The sequence below is a fragment of the Rhinopithecus bieti genome, unplaced genomic scaffold, assembly GCF_001698545.2.
Source record: "Rhinopithecus bieti isolate Rb0 unplaced genomic scaffold, ASM169854v2 scaffold_12155, whole genome shotgun sequence".
NCBI lineage: Eukaryota > Metazoa > Chordata > Mammalia > Primates > Cercopithecidae > Rhinopithecus > Rhinopithecus bieti.
This window is the reverse complement of record NW_016807423.1, coordinates 1,302,234-1,318,377: the sequence shown is the minus strand read 5'-3', so window position 1 is coordinate 1,318,377 and position 16,144 is coordinate 1,302,234. Positions and strand designations below refer to the sequence as shown.

Sequence of the window (16,144 nt, the reverse complement as noted above, 5' to 3'; positions counted from 1 at the left end):
TCTGGTCAGGAGTTTGAGACCAGCCTGGCCAGTATTAAAAATACAAAAGTTAGCCGGACATGGTGGCATGTGCCTGTGGTCCCAGCTACTCAGGAGGCTGAACGAGAAGAATGGCTTGAACCTGGGAGGCAGAGGTTGCAGTGAGCCGAGATCACGCCACTGCACTCCAGCCTGGGCAACACAGCAAGTCTCTGTCTCAAAAAAAAAAAAACGAAATTTTGTCATTTATTTTAAAATTAACTATATTTTAAAAGCCCCAGGCTTTTCATATGCTGCATCTTTTGGTGTTGTATATCAGGTATTGTTCTGCTTGTAAAGACAATACAGTTTTCCATACTTTACAAAAGAAGAAATGGGAGAAAGGGTTTAAGTAATTTCCCCTAGTCACACAGTAAGGAGAAGGCTGGGTACCCAAATTTCTGGCTCGAGTACTCAACCACTTTCTGTGCTTTATTTTCCGTTATGTGGCAGCACCATTCTGCAGAAATCTTCCAAGCAGTTTTTTCCCTTAAAAATTAAAACCTTATTTACTGTCACCTCTTGACTCTTTGCCATGTGTTGGGCTGTACATTTCCTTCTAATAAAGATAATTGGTCTGTTCCATTTCTCTTTGAATCGAGTCTTGCTCTTTTGCCAGGCTGGAGTGCAGTGGCATGACAGTCATGGCTCACTACAGCTTCAAACTCCTATGCCGAAGCCATCCTCCTGCCTCAGCCTCTCAAGCAGCTGAGGTGTGCATCACCATGCCCAGCTGGGGTGCAATGGTGCAATCTCGGCTGACTGCAATCTCCACCTCCCAGGTTCAAGCATTTCTCCTACCTCAGCCTCCTGAGTTGCTGGGACCACAGGCACATGTCCCCAGGCCTGACTAATTTTTTTGTATTTTTAGTAGATATGGAATTTCACCATGTTGGCCAGGTTGGTCTCGAACTCCTGACCTCAGGTGATCCACTAGACTCAGCCTTCCAGAGTGCTGGGATTACAGGTGTAAACCATAGCACCTGGCCCACCATACACCATTATCTTTTCATATCCAAATTTCCAAGTGGGTCTGGGCTTAACTCCCCAAAATTAGACCAGATGGGTGGTGTTATTACCTCTGCCCATCCTCTAGCAGAATACGCAGAAAAGCTGAAGTAGATTTACATATTTAGTTAGGATAATTGACAAAGTAAATACTTCATTTTCTCAATGTGTAGGAAAAATTAAATTGATATTATCTTCTATTCTTATCTGGTATCTCTTCCTATTCATGCCAGAATGCTAGAAGACAACCTCTAATTTGAAACAAAATATCTTAATTACTTGGAAGTTTTACATCAGATTTTTAAATTAAAATTCCTATAATTGCCTCAGAAGAATGTTATTGGGTCCTCCTGAGGAATCGGTACCATCTTCAAGGAATGGTGGGGAGCTAGGTTAAGGAGAAAGCCATTGCCATTAATTTTTTTTTTGGAGACGGAGTCTTGCTCTGTCACCCAGGCTGGAATGCAGTGGCATGATCTAGGCTCACTGCAACCTCCACCTCCCAGGTTCAAGCGATTCTTCTGCCTCAGCCTCCTGAGAAGCTGAGACTACAGGTGCATGCCACCACGCCTGGCTAATTTTTTGTATTTTTAGTAGAGATGGGGTTTCATTGTGTTAGCCAGGATGGTCTCAATCTCCTGACCTCATGATCCTCCCGCCTTGGCCTCCCAAAGTGCTGGGATTACAGGTGTGAGCCACTGCGCCTGGTAGCTGTTGCCATTACTTTAAAACCTTTCCCAACCCGTGCCCAGGTATCAATGGCAATGCCCTGATGTCCTCAGTAAATAAATTTGTTAAAGTATTTTCTTTATTAAAGTATTTTCTAAGCTGCTTTGACAATGGAATATTTTTGTGGTTGCTGCTGGTAAAACTCCTTTAACCTGACTATTGCTCTAAGGCCTAATTGCCATTTTTATATTCCCATTGTAGGGTGTTAGTATTTGAGCTCTTTTGCTGGTGTTAAAAATGCATAATGAAAGATGGCAGAGAGAGGTACATTGTATCCAATTCATGAGTTGTTTGTATTAAAAAGCTTATTTTAATCATTTAACGTTGATTTGTCTAATCACTGACAGTAGAGGTGTTGATTAGGAGCCTGACCTTTAGATGGTTGACTTGTGAGTGTATTCAATATGGTGAGATATAGTGTTGATAAGGCTGCAGATTTTAGAGGTGTCATTAACAAGGTATAGGAGTAAAATAGGGGTTATAGTATTTCTTACTCAAATTCTGTAGGTGCTAGAGCTGGCTGGAGTCTGTGGCATGCTCATTGGTGTAAGTCGGTAAGGACTATGCTTTTTGCTCCACAGCTCAGTTGTGGGAAAGCTAGTCTCTTGAGCATTCTTGATCAGAATGGACTGGAATAATTTAACTTTGGTGCTTTCCCAGGCTGTTAGTATTATCAAATGAATGGCTTAAAGATATCAGAGGCCGGGCGCAGTGGCTCACGCCTGTAATCCCAGCACTTTGGGAGGCCGAGGCTGGTGGATCACAAGGTCAGAGAGATCGAGGACCATCACTGGCTAACTTGGTGAAAACCCGGTCTCTTACTAAAAAATTACAAAAAAATTAGCAATGCGTGGGTGGCAGGCCCTATGAGTCCAGCTACCTCGGGTGGCTATGAGGCAGGAGGAATGGCGAACAACCCGGGAGGCGGAGCTTGAAGTGAGCCGAGATTACACCACTGTACTCCATCCAGCCTGGGTGACAGAGCGAGACTCCGTCTAAAAAAAAAAAAAAGCTATCAGAAACACTGACTGAGGTCTCCATCTGCTTCTGGCTGAGTGGATGGGAGCTTCTAGCCTGTGAATAAGAGGCATTAGCCAATGTATCTTATTCTGAACGGTCCGGGTTGACTTTTAAAAGAGAAACAGCCTTTTACTTGCTGAAGGTCTGACCCATAGACTAAGATTACACATTCTTAGTCTAGGTTACACTTGAACTAGACTGCACCCACTGACGATATATTCAGTTCAGGTGTTAACTCACTTGGATTAGCATCTGGCCTGTCCTATCTCTGAATATAGGTTGACACGTGTATTAGAATCTCTGACTAGTCAGAAGATGTTCTTAGTTATATTCTCAATACTGAGGAATTTTTACTTCTAGAAACTGAAGGATCAGAAGAGGATGATAAAGAAAATGATAAGACTGAAGAAATGCCAAACGATTCAGTCCTTGAAAACAAGGTACGTTGTTAGCCACTCAGTACTGTTGTCAGCCTTTCTCTTTTTTTGGGAGACAGGAGCTCACTCTTGTTGCCTAGGCTGGATTACAGTGGGGTAATCATGATCATGGCTCACTGCAGCCTAGACCTGAGCTTAAGTGATCACCTTAGCCTCTCAAGTGGCTGGGATTACAGGCTTGTGCTAATTTGCAGGACTGTAGCTTACCTAGTTTAGGCATGATTTTTCTTTTTTCTTTTTTTTTTTTTGAGATGGAGTCTCGCTCTGTCGCCCAGGCTGGAGTGCAGTGGTGCAATCTCGGCTCACTGCAAGCTCCGCCTCCCAGGTTCACACCATTCTCCTGCCTCAGCCTCCCGAATGGTTCGGACTATAGGCGCCCGCCACCACACCTGGCTAATTTTTTGTATTTTTAGTAGAGACTGGGTTTCACCGTGTTAGCCAGGATGGTCTCGATCTCCTGACCTTGTGATCCGCCCACCTCGGCCTCCCAAAGCGCGTGGGCCACTGTGCCTGGCCTGTTATTTTTTTAAGAGAGAGAATCTCAGTCTCTATTGCCCAGGCCAGAGTGCACTGGCACATTCACGGCTCACAGTATCTTCAGCCTCCTGGGTTCAAGGAATCTGGCCTCATCTCAGTTAACTAGGTCTCCAGATGTTTGCCGCCATGTCTGGCTGATTTGTTCTCTTATTTTGTTTAGACGGCCGTCTTGCTATGCTGCCCAGGCTGGTTTCAAACCTGGCCTCAAGTGATTCTCCTGCCTCAGCCTCCAAAAGTGTTGGGATTATAGGCATGACCCAATATGCCGAGCCCTCGGCATGATTATTATAGATAACTCTCCCTTGGTTATGGATTAGGGACCCTTGATTCATGCCTAGGATGGGTGGATAGATTTGATTCTAGGGGTCCTGTGTGTTAGTATGTGAGCCAACATTTCACTGTTAAAATACCACTGACATGGCCATGACTTAGGATAGTATGTGGACCCATTCTCTAGATTTTAGGGAGAAAGTCCAAATTTTGAATTGTAGATCAACTTTTTTTAAGCTACACTAAGTTACACGTTTAGATTTGTATTCTGAAAAGATGGCTATCTTTTTTTTTTTTTTTTTTGGTTTTATTTTAGTCTCTTCAAGAAAATGAAGAGGAGGAGATTGGGAACCTAGAACTTGCCTGGGATATGCTGGATTTAGCAAAGATCATTTTTAAAAGGTAAAACTCTTGGTGCTTCTAGGCTTGGGTTGGGAGCTTGGTGGTTAAATAGAAACCAGTTAGGGTTAGACAGATACTGTTAAGGTTTTGATCAACTTTCCTTCTTTTAGGCAAGAAACAAAAGAAGCCCAGCTTTATGCTGCCCAGGCACATCTTAAACTCGGAGAAGTTAGTGTTGAATCTGGTAATGCATTTTCCATTTTATACTCTCCTACCCTCTTCAGCTCCTTCGTTCTTCCTCTAATAGATTCTCTATAATCCAACTTGATCTTTAAAAAGACAGGTCTGGGTTCCCTGTAGACCCTGGAACAATGAACAGTCTCTTTGAGTGGCACTGATAGAAAGTCTTTCAGTAGGTTTTTTTTGTTTTTTTGAGATGGGGTTTTGTTTTTCGCCCAGGCTGGAGTGCAGTGGCACAATCTCGGCTCACTGCAACCTCCGCCTCCCGGGTTCAAGCAGTTCTCCTGCCTCATACTCCCGAGTAGCTGAGATTACAGACAGCCACCACCATGCCCGGCTAATTTTTGTATTTTTAGTAGAGATGGGGTTTCACCATATTGGCCAGGCTGGTCTTGAACTCCTGACCTTGTGATCTGCCCGCCTCGACCTCCCAAAGTGCTGGGATTACTCGCCCAGCCTCAGTAGGTTTTTAAAAGTCATTTTGACATTCTTTATAGCCATGGGTCCTGGAAATAACTATAAACAAAAATGAAATGTTAAGTATGGATGCATTCCCGTAGGATGGGTCTGAATTCTGGAAGTATTTTATGTTAAATGCTGTCCATTTACTTGCTCTTCTTTTTCTCTTCGTTAGAAAACTATGTGCAAGCTGTGGAGGAGTTCCAGTCCTGCCTAAACCTGCAGGAACAGTACCTAGAAGCCCATGACCGTCTCCTTGCAGAGACCCACTACCAGCTGGGCTTGGCTTATGGGTACAACTCTCAGTATGATGAGGCAGTGGCACAGTTCAGCAAATCTATTGAAGTTATTGAGAAGAGAATGGGTGAGTGAAGACCAGCTGCTTCATGGTGATGTTGGATCCAGCAATTAAGGGATAGTAACAGTTCTTTTTTGTGCCATTACTAATCACTTTATTCTTTTTAGCTGTACTAAATGAGCATGTGAAGGAGGCTGAAGGATTGTCTGCTGAATACAAGAAAGAAATTGAGGAACTAAAGGAACTGCTACCCGAAATTAGAGAGAAGATAGAAGATGCAAAGGAGTCTCAGCATAGTGGGAATGTAGCTGAACTGGCTCTGAAAGCTACTCTGGTTGGTTCTGTTAACATTTTGATAATAGCATGTTTGGTACCATTTATGTTAATGTTTCATTTGCCAGGAACTTTTCATCATGACTTGGTTTCCAGGGAGTTGGTGGGCTCATCTAATTATTCCTATCAAATAATGCAGTGGTTAAGAGGAAATACCCTGGAGCCCCAGACTATCTGGGTTTTAATTCCATACTTACATGTGGCCACGGGCATTTCTCTCCCTCAGTTGACCTATTTGTAAGATGGGGATAATACAGGTTGAGATTCTTACCTGAATGCTTGAGACCAGAAGTGTTTTGCATTTCAGATGCTTTTGGATTTTGGAATATTTGCATCATACTCAACAGTTGGATACCCTTAATCCAGAATCTGAAATGTTCCAGAGAGCATTTCCTTTGAGTGGCAGTCAGATTAAGGAATGGGCTGCCCAACCTGTAGTACATATGTGTAAAATACACTTCTGACAGTACTGGAAAAATAGACATTTCTTAACAAATGTAAGTTGCTATTTCCATCTCTAAGAACTTATTTGCATAAATTAGTCAGGCATTGAGAGGCATTCACCACAAATTGCCTGGTTCTGTTTTTGGCTGTGTTAGAATGTCCCAGAGCTTTTTACCCTGCAGGTAGGATATGGAAGATTAAGTTTATCAGGTACACTCTATGCGACTATGCTCTGGGTGGCCACTAGACAGGGATAGGTGGGCCAGGGGTAGAAGATCTTGATACTTTATGGAGGCCACTAGCATTTCAGGTCTTAGTCAGTTGTTTGGATGGTGATGGGTACCTGTTACAAGGCTGTGGGTGGCCTGGGTTCTGTCCTGAAACCAGTTTGGGTTTGCCATTTCTTGCAGGTGGAGAGCTCTACTTCAGGTTTCACTCCTAGTGGAGGAGGCTCTTCAGTCTCCATGGTGGGTATTCAGGTGGTTTTTTTGGTCACTTATATTAAATCTCAGTGTTGGCTTGGTGTGGTGGCTCATGCCTGTAATCCCAGCACTTTGGGAGGCCAAGGCAGGAGGATTGCTTGAGGCTTGGAATTCAACACTAGCCTGGGCAACATAGTGAGACCTTGTCTCAAAAAAACTAAAAAATCGGCCGGGCGCGGTGGCTCAAGCCTGTTCCCAGCACTTTGGGAGGCCGAGACGGGCGGATCACGAGGTCAGGAGATCGAGACCATCTCTGGCTAACACGGTGAAACCCCGTCTCTACTAAAAATACAAAAAAAAGCTAGCCGGGCAAGGTGGCGGCGCCTGTCGTCCCAGCTACTCGGGAGGCTGAGGCAGGAGAATGGCGTGAACCCGGGAGGCGGAGCTTGCAGTGAGCTGAGATCTGGCCACTGCACTCCAGCCTGGGTGACAGAGCGAGACTCTGTCTCAAAAAAAAAAAAAAAAAAAAAAAAAAAAAAAAAAAAACACTAAAAAAATCATACAAGCCTCAGCATCGATCTCATATAGCTTGCACAATTGCTAATAAAGCCTTATTTTGCCAGATTGCCAGTAGAAAGCCAACAGACAGTGCTTCCTCATCAAACTGTGTGACTGATATTTCCCACCTTGTCAGAAAGAAGGTAAGTCTACATGTGGTGTTTCTTTCCTACTTTTTCCTCAGATTCCATTTTTAATACCTTTTCTATAAACCTCTCCCTATATAGTTGGTGAATATGACACTCATTTTCCAAAGGGGGTAAGGATTTGTGAGTGGAGACAGTTTTTGTTGTTGTTTGTTTTGAGACGGAGTCTTGCTCTGTCACCCAGGCTGGAGTGCAGTGGCACCGTTTCGGCTCACTGCAAACTCTGCCTCCCACGTTCAAGCGATTCTTCTGCCTCAGCCTCCAGAGTAGCTGGGATTACAGGCGCGTGCCACCATGCCTGGGTAATTTCGTATTTTTAGTAGAGACGGAGTTTCACCATATTGGTCAGGCTGTTTTCAAACTCTTGACCTTGTGATCTGCCCGCCTCGGCCTCCCAGTATGCTCCCAGCCGTGGAGACAGTTTTTATTTGGACACCTCTTTTTGCAAACACTCCTGGCCTTTTAAAGCCCATAGAATTACCATGAAAGCTGCAGAGGAGGATTGGATTAGCAGCTGGCAGATTTTCTTTGACAGTAGTCATTCAGCAGCAGGCCTATTGGTACTTAAACTCCTGAGTCTGCCTTTTGCCTACAGTACTGGTGGCTCTTTTATTTTGGTGGATAGGGGAACTCATTTTTTTTGAGACGGAGTCTCGCTCTGTCACCCAGGCTGGAGTGCAGTGGCGTGGTCTCGGCTCACTGCAACCTCTGCCTCCCGGGTTCAAGCGATTGTCCTGTCTCAGCCTTTCAAGTAGCTGGGATTACAGGCGTGTGCCACCACACCTGCTAATTTTTGTATTTTTAGTAGAGACAGGGTTTCACCATATTGGCCAGGCTGGTCTTGAACTGCTGACCTCGTGATCTGCCTGCCTTGGCCTCCCAGAGTGCTGGGATTACAAGTGTGAGCCACTGCCCTCGGCCACGGAACTCTGAATTTCTGTTGTGTTTCCTGACTCAAACACAGGAATTCAAACCCGTACAGTGATTACCATTCACATCTCCTCACCCCAACCCTGTCTCCCTGTGCTTCAGGTAGAGGGCCCTGAAGTGGTATGGTGGGACAGATTAATTTATTCTGAGAGTACAATTTGGCATCTGCCCATGGCTAGGGAGAGAGAGCCTCAGAGCTGTGAATCCTGGTGTTCAGGATCTTTGCACCACAAGGGTTAAGGAAATGTTTTGCAGTTGTCTTTTTAAAAACATTAAGCACATTTGTGAAGCCTTCACAATTATATCTTTAGAGGAAACCAGAGGAAGAGAGTCCCCGGAAAGATGATGCAAAGAAAGCCAAACCAGAGCCGGAGGTGAACGGAGGCAGTGGGGATGCTGTCCCCAGTGGAAATGAAGTTTCGGAAAACATGGAGGAAGAGGTGGGCAGTTAAGCAGGGCTTAGCCTCTTGCCTCATTCCTTGTTCTCAGGACCTGGGGAAATCAGTCCTCCCAAGTGCATGCTCCCCACCTTGAACCTGTTAACAATTGTTGAGTGCAGTCCTCACAGAAAATGGTACTTGTGCAGGAAAACAGTTTGGTTATGGGAGTGTAGGATGACTCACTGACAAAAGGAACCTGTATATCATAGGTCCCTCAATGAACATATGAGAAGGCACTTGATTGGCAAAACCATTAGATCTCTTCCTTCCATGTAATATGATTATTGATTCTGTCAACCCCATTATCACAGAGCATTCAAGAGATACTTTCTGGTCACTGCCCTCTTAATATAGGGAGCAAAGCAGAGTTTGGGTGACTTGTATATGCTTCCTCTCACTGAGGCCTCAGTTACGTAAGACAGAATGGCTTAAACTAGGCTCACTCATGCCCAGGCTCTTGTTTGTCTTCCAGGCTGAGAATCGGGCTGAAAGCCGGGCGGCAGTGGAGGGGACAGTGGAGGCTGGAGCTACAGTTGAAAGCACTGCATGTTAAGAGGGGGCACAGCCCCCCTCCCAAGGGAAAGTGTTTTTGTATATAATGTATTTTTTCACTTTTGGAGGATTCTTTTTGTATAACTTCAATAAAGATTGTAAGCAAAGGTTGAGGCTTTGATGGTTTTTTTTCTTAATTATTGGCTGAATCTGCCTTGGAACACTCCTGGTTTTACATAGTAGCCAAAGGTTTTGTTTTGGCCTTCTGTACTGATCTGTGTTCCTGATCCTAATTCCTATCTGTCTAATGTGGAGGTGATCAAGTGTGGCTGTAGGCCTTTTGTTTTCCAGTGGTGCTATATTCTGTTTTCAAATACTTCACTGAATCCAGCTGTCTTGCAAACCTTTAGTGGTGCTGTCCCTGGATGGGGCTACAAAAACAAGACTTGGTGAAGATCTTGCTCTTCGGTGCTTAAAATGGATTAAGGACTTTGGCTGTGAGCCAGGCCTAGGATGGTGCTTGTCCTGTATCAACCTAGTCTTCAACTGGGGCTATAATCCTGTCCTGGAAAAAGAACTCGGAAGAAAACCTGGGTCAGGGGAATGATTCCTAAGGAAAACGGTCTGCATCTGAGCTCTGGTTTGAAAGTAGCCAAGGGACTGATGGTGGACACTCCAGATGGAAGCATATGTGGGGAGGCTGGCTGGCTGAGTTTTATTTGTTATTTTCTGTATAGAAAGGCTGAGATATATCAACACTTGGAATTGTTACCCATCAACTGAATTGACTTCTCAAATAAAGATGCTAAAAATCTCCTTGTCTGGAATTATGTTTAAAGATCTTACAGTGGGATCTTAGGCTGTGTATTTTTGAGATGGAATCTCGCTCTTGTCGCCCAGGCTGGAGTGCATGATGCGATCTCAGCTCACTGTAACCTCTGCCTCCTGGGTTCAAGAGATTCTCCTGCCTCAGGAGGCTCCCAAGTAGCCAGCACTACAGGCATGTGGTATCACACCTGGCTAATCTTTGTATTTTTGGTGGAGACAAGGTTTCACCATGTTGGCCAGGCTGGTCTCGAACTCTTAAAGTGATCTGCCCACTTCGGCCTCCTGAAGTGTTGGGATTACAGGCGTGAGCCACCTCACCTGACTGCCTGGGGCATTTCTGTGTGTGATAGAGGGTTTCAAAGGCAGGAACGAGCCCACCAGTCCCAGGATGCTGGTGGTGAGGGCACTAGTATTAATGTTATACCCATTGGGCTCTCACTGGTATCTAGAGTTCAGGGCTCTCTTTAAGTATCAGGATCTGAATTCCAAACAATGCCTGCCCTGCATCACTACTAAAATTTAGTCCCAACATCCATAGGGCTGCTTTGTTGCACTGGAGCCAGAGGGAGCTATGGCTGACCCCTAAATTCAAGCCCATTTTTCAGACTAAGTTTTTCTGGGCTGGTCACGATAACTCATGGTTGCAGGATCTCTGGCTTATTCTGGCTGTGGAGTTTCTTCCTGATGATGCCCTTGCAGTGTATGTTCCAGGTCCTGAGACTTTTCCCCCCTTTCTTGGTCAGGACAGTCATGATATAGTTTACTCCCAGGCACCTGACCTCCTCTGGTTGGCACTGGGGTCTAGGGCTAGGCACAGTATCTAAGCTAGGCTCTCACATGTGACCTCTGGTTGGGGGAACAACCTTGGGCTGGGGACCTATCCCAGAATCGAAGTACATAAGGCCTCAGGAGCTTCCTGTTTATTGGTACCTTGAGAACCTGAAAGGTTTCCTGGCAGAAATACTGAGGAAACAGATTTAAGTTTGGCAATAAAACTGGCTTTACAAACCAGTGGGAACTAGTGGGAATTTAAAGTTCCTTTAGTTGGAATTAAAGAATGCCCCCTAGTCACCTTTCGGAGAACTTCATAAGTGCCAGACAATATCATAAATACCTGACAAACTCATTTAATCCTTAGCCTGTTTTACAAAAACGAGGTACAGAAAAGGACTTATAGGAGGTGGTAAAACTGGTTGGAGCTCGTATTCTGTACTCAACTGCTAGTTGCTTCTAGACCCAATGTCAGAACACGGAGTAGTAAAAGCTAGGTCTGGAAATAGGCCCCAGTCCTGTGCATGTTCAGATGCTCATCCCCACATTCACTTGGGTTCAGAAACTCACTGGGGGCAAGTCAGAACTGTGGTGAGGGCCCAAACCCTCATCTCTATCCTTGACTCCACTGAGGGGCTCTTCTGTACGAGGTGGGGGATCAGCAAAGCCAACTGTAGGGGTGAGGAAGTTGGCTTCCAGTGAAGATGTGCTCGACACCTGTGAAACAGTGAGAAGACAGGTTTTGAGCAAAAATGTAAAGGTTAAGCACACAGATTGTGGAGTTAGGCTTCCTTAGAGTCTCAACTTACTGTGAACCAAGTTAACCTGGTCCTGCTTTGATTTCCTTATCTGTTACATAGTAGGACTTCACAGAGATGTGAGGATCAAACAAAAAAACATTGGTAATCACTGGCATACAGTGGTCAATAAAGGCTGGCTATTAGCCACACTGGTATGGGTAGCTGTGGTGTCCCTAGCTGCAGCTGGGCCCTCACCGGAGGTGGGTACTGGTACTCATGGGCACTTGCTGGATTGATCTCTGCCAGTGTCTGGACAGCTGCATCTCTTGCATTCACCAGCCGCAGAAAGAGCTCAGCCTGACCTGCCTGAGGAGAGATGAAATGGTATTGCACTTGTACCTTGCTGTATGCCCAATCCCCACCCACCACACTCACCTGAGGAACCCCATTCAGCTGCCTGAGGCTAAGGCTGGGGTCCAGAGGAAGGGCCCGAAGTGGGAGGCGCCAGCGGCCGCTTAGCACCCGCTGATCTTGGTCAAATAGCCCAAGTGAGACCCAAGCCTTTGACTGTGATGCCCTAGCCCATGCCAGCCCCTGCCAGACCTGCAGCTCACAGACCAAAGATACTGATGGTGAGGGTGGCAGTCTGTAGAATAACCAAAAAGCAGTGTCGGAAGCCAAAGCTGTAGTCCCTTCCTAGGACTTAGCCCTTTAGAGCCAGTGGCCTCTCTATACAGATGAGAAAACTTAGCAGAATAATGGATAAGCCTTAATTGTGGCAGAGTACCAGAGTCATGATTCCCACCTACTGACCTGGGCACAGGCTGCCTGCTGGCAAGGATAGCACAGTTGCCCATGGGCCCGGGAGCAGGAGGTGGGGGCAGGCAAATGGCTGGGGGCAATGTTGTGGTCCCTCCTGTATCCTGTCCATCGCGTGCCAAGCCAGTCCTTAGTTGCACCCAAATCCAGGAAGCCTCAAGGCCCCGCAGGAAATCATAGAAAATGACCAGGCCAGCCCTGGGGAACAGAAGTCTTAGCACAGAAACACCCAATTCCTTTCAACCTCTCTCCTCTCAGGCAGGTTCCTAACCCTATCTGGCCCTAGTGGGCTCCCTTAACCAGCAGTGCTGGCCAAGTCACAGAGGATGTGAAAGGTGGCATAGGCCTCACCCAGGATCGTAGGGTGCAGGGCCCAGCACGTCCGATGTGGGTAGGAGGAAGTGTGGGTCTAGGCCCAGGTTTCTGGTCATTGTTCCAGGAAGCTGTGGCTGTGGGGAAGATAGTTGACTCCTCCAGAAAGCCTTTTAGCTGCCCAAGTTCCCCCAACTGCTCAGAGCAGAGCTGCCCCCAACCTATTCCCCACCCACCTCGTGTCTTCACAGCCTTTCCCCCACCCAGGAACCGAACCTCTGTGAAGCCTGGAAGTGGTGGCAGTGGTGGTGCCACTGGCGGTGGGAGGAGTGGGGATCTCTCCCCACTTCGGTTGTAGGTTGGCACCCCACAGGAGTCGCAAATCCTGGGGCCCTAGGAGCAGAAGAAGAGTTAGGGTGCCCCTAAGTTGGACAAAGCAGGTAATTAGCTGAGATACCCACAAATGGGTTGGCGGAGCCCTGAGGATACAGGGACACACACATGCAGACTAGGGGAGTCATAAACACGGGTCTTGTTCCCCATGTACTGGCTGCCCGAGCCAGGCCTGCTGGGGAGAGAGGTGGGATGGGATAGGGTTGGGGTGCTCACTGACCCAAGGCTGCCTGACTCCGCTGCATTTGCAAGGCCAAGATTTCTGCCTCCAGGCGCCGGTTTTCAGCCTCCACTACTGGAAGCTCCCCTGAGGTGGCACCAGCCCTTCCTGCGATGAACAAGTGTGACCTGTCACCTTTGACCTCTGGTGACTGGCCGGGTCCAGCTGCGAGCAGCTCTCCAGCGCTAAGGTTCTTCGGATAAGGCTGGACTTGTCAGCTCACATCCTATCCACAGCCACAGACCCTCCCTCGAGTTCTTTTCTCCTCCCAGGACTGACCACCGCTGCCGAGAGGCCCTACTGTTCACCTCTGCGGGTCTGCGACCGCTGCAGCTCCAGTGCAGACGCCTCCACCTGCAACTGCCATATCTGGTCCAGCACACCGGGGTCCCGGCCTCCGTCTCGAATGTAGGCCTCCCGCAGGGCCCTAGGGAATGGGGAACAGGAAGGCCGTCTTTCCAGAACTGCTCAGCGCTTCGTCCCATGCCCATCTCCAGACCCCGGCCCTCACCCGATTTCGGCAGCCAGAGTTCCCGGGTTGGCCTTTAGCACCGGAGAATAGAGTTTTGCCTCTCGCCCGGAGCTCAGCGGGTTCCTGGGGTGGCCGGCGACGCGCAGGGAGACGGTAACGCATCAGGGGCCCGGAGCTCCAGCCAGCCCGCCCGCCCCTCCCACCCCAGAGTCGCATGTTCCGGGGTTCCGCTTCGTCGGGGTCTCACCCTGGCTCCGCCTGCAGCTCCTGAATGCGGGCCCCCAACACCTCTAGAGCTCCCCGCGTCCTCCTGGCCTCAGTTCGTAGTTCTCGAATCTCCTGCTCCAGGCCGAAGAAGCGGGACATCCCGCCCCGCATACAGGCCACACCTTGGAGGCGACGGCTCAGTTCTGAGGGAATGAGGGCCGAGTCAGAACCCGCGCGAGCAAGCTTAAGCCAAAGGGTAAGGGCAGAGGAGGTCCTTGGTCCCCGCCCCCCATCTCCTTCACCCTGGCCGCGTCGCTGCAGGGCCCGGCTCTGCGCTTCCGTCTCCGCCACGCGCCTGGCGCGAGTCCTGAGCAGCGCTTGCAGCCGCTCGCTGGGGCTTCCCACCGCCTCCGACATGGGACTCTGAGGGCGCGCCTCGGAACGTGTCCAGGACCCCGCGAGCACCCTGGGGACCTCTGTTATCCAGGGCCGCATTTCCTGTAGGGATAGCCGCAGCCACTGCACCTGGATCTCTGCGATCCGTGATCTCTGTATGGGCAGAATCTGTCCCAAGTATGATCTACAGGTTTGGGGAAGACGCTCAACGTTTTGAGCCCTGGGGAAAGGTAGGCAGCTGTACCTCCTCTGTTAACCTCTTTAGAGCAGATTTACTGGCCTGCTGGTCTGGGAGGCCCTGGAGATCTTGTGGCACAACCTGGGGACAGGGTGTAGGAGGATGAGGAATTATAAAGGTCCTGCTCCTTTGAATCCCCACCCATGGCCATGGAGGCCCTTACCTCGGCCCGCTGGGGTTCAGTGGCAACTGAGGGCTGTGCTCCAAATGTCTTCTCTTGGGTCGGCTGGCCAATGCAGAAGCGCTGTGTGTGGGTGGCTAACAGAGCTGAGGAGCGGAAAACCATGTCACAGGTCCCACAGGGCAGGAGCGCTGACTCCCCAGAATGGGAGTCCATGGGATGGGACCTGTTTCCTGAAACAAGTCAAGACCTACAGAAGGGATCAAGGGCAGGGGAAAGGCAGAGGAGGATGAAAGAGACAGACAGCCAGAGGCACAGAGGAAGGCCAGGTCTGTTAGGTCTGCCAGATCTTCAAGTTTGTTTGGTGAGAGCCTTAGCTCCCTGGACAGCAACCACAGGGCTGGGCAGGTCAGGAGAATGGGTGGGGACACCTTGGCCATTTGGGAGGAGCCACTGGCTTGAAAAAGTGTTACAAAGTCTGAACGTGCGCAAGTCTCTTTAACTGTAGCTTGGTTTCCCTATTAATAGAGGAAACAACAGTTGCCTCCTAGAGTAGCTGGGCCCTTATCACTCCATCATTGGTCATTTAATAGCCTCTTAAAAGGCAAGCATCATCTTTTTCATTGCTGTACTCCTAAGTGGATGTAAGTAACAGTTTGTACCATTCTGCAATCCAGAGAACTACATAGTAAAGGAGGCACACTGACCTTTCCAGCATTCCGCCTGGAAACCACGTCACACCAGAGATAGCAGTCTTTCCCTAACTCCCATTCCCTGATTACTCGTTTTTCAGCTGTTGATGGAGATAATCAGCACAGCCTAAGAAGCTGTGGGCGAACACAATGAATCTATCAGATGAGGGAGTCAAGTCCACAAAGAAACCCCTTCTCTCCCAAGATTGGCCAGAAGCCAGAAAGGCCCTGAACTGTTGGTGAAATTCTTCACTCCCATTCCCAAAATATATACAGGAGCTCTGAGGTGACCACATATTTCTTAAGAAACCCCCTTTAATTAATTAATTAAATTTAATTTTTGAGATGGAGTCTTGCTCTGTCGCCCAGGCTGGAGTGCAGTGCAGTGCTCACTGCAAGCTCCGCCTCCTGGGTTGACACCATTCTCCTGCTTCAGCCTCCCCAGTAGCTGAGACTACAGGTGCCCGCCACCAAGCCTGGCTCATTTTTTTCTATTTTTTAGTAGAGACGGGGCTTCACCATGTTAGCCAGGATGGTGTCCATCTCCTGACCTCGTGATCCACCACGCCCGGCCAAGAAACCCCTTTTCTTAACAAGACAGGGACTTAAGACATTTCCCAACACAGTACCTAAGGCCAAGGTATGGCCCACCAGCAGCAAGTGACAAAGTGTTCAAAGTTATGTTATCTCAATTCAGCTTCATTCCAACTGACACCAAGAGCACAGTTTCAGAAATATGTTCTCAGAAAACAAGTAAATGGCAAAGCCTAAATCGAAATCTACTTTTCAACAGCTAAGTTTGTCCCGATTTT

At 48.0% G+C, this 16,144-nt stretch overlaps 2 protein-coding genes across 7 annotated transcripts in view; one reads left to right on the top strand and one right to left on the bottom strand.

The window, feature by feature from the left end:
• NASP (nuclear autoantigenic sperm protein) overlaps nt 1-9,938 on the top strand; it is a 40,019-nt gene extending 30,081 nt beyond the window's left edge. For all 6 annotated transcript variants that reach the window (XM_017881785.1, XM_017881789.1, XM_017881791.1 and 3 more), the window contains 9 exons: nt 3,136-3,215; nt 4,336-4,421; nt 4,532-4,605; nt 5,236-5,424; nt 5,526-5,692; nt 6,546-6,602; nt 7,181-7,258; nt 8,503-8,631; nt 9,104-9,938. In XM_017881785.1, coding sequence (XP_017737274.1) covers nt 3,136-3,215; nt 4,336-4,421; nt 4,532-4,605; nt 5,236-5,424; nt 5,526-5,692; nt 6,546-6,602; nt 7,181-7,258; nt 8,503-8,631; nt 9,104-9,184 — 941 coding nt within the window. In that variant the 3' untranslated portion in view covers nt 9,185-9,938. The remainder of the gene's footprint in view (nt 1-3,135; nt 3,216-4,335; nt 4,422-4,531; nt 4,606-5,235; nt 5,425-5,525; nt 5,693-6,545; nt 6,603-7,180; nt 7,259-8,502; nt 8,632-9,103) is intronic.
• A 1,124-nt stretch (nt 9,939-11,062) lies between these two features.
• Nucleotides 11,063-15,668, bottom strand: CCDC17 (coiled-coil domain containing 17). Its single transcript, XM_017881784.1, is given in 13 exon segments — nt 11,063-11,439; nt 11,718-12,108; nt 12,276-12,479; nt 12,633-12,730; nt 12,870-12,938; nt 12,940-12,986; nt 13,207-13,314; nt 13,515-13,633; nt 13,718-13,801; nt 13,926-14,088; nt 14,188-14,383; nt 14,526-14,600; nt 14,683-15,668. Coding segments are annotated over 13 exon segments (1,887 nt in total). The 5' UTR covers nt 14,857-15,668; the 3' UTR covers nt 11,063-11,280.
• Between the last annotated feature and the right edge of the window lie 476 nt (nt 15,669-16,144).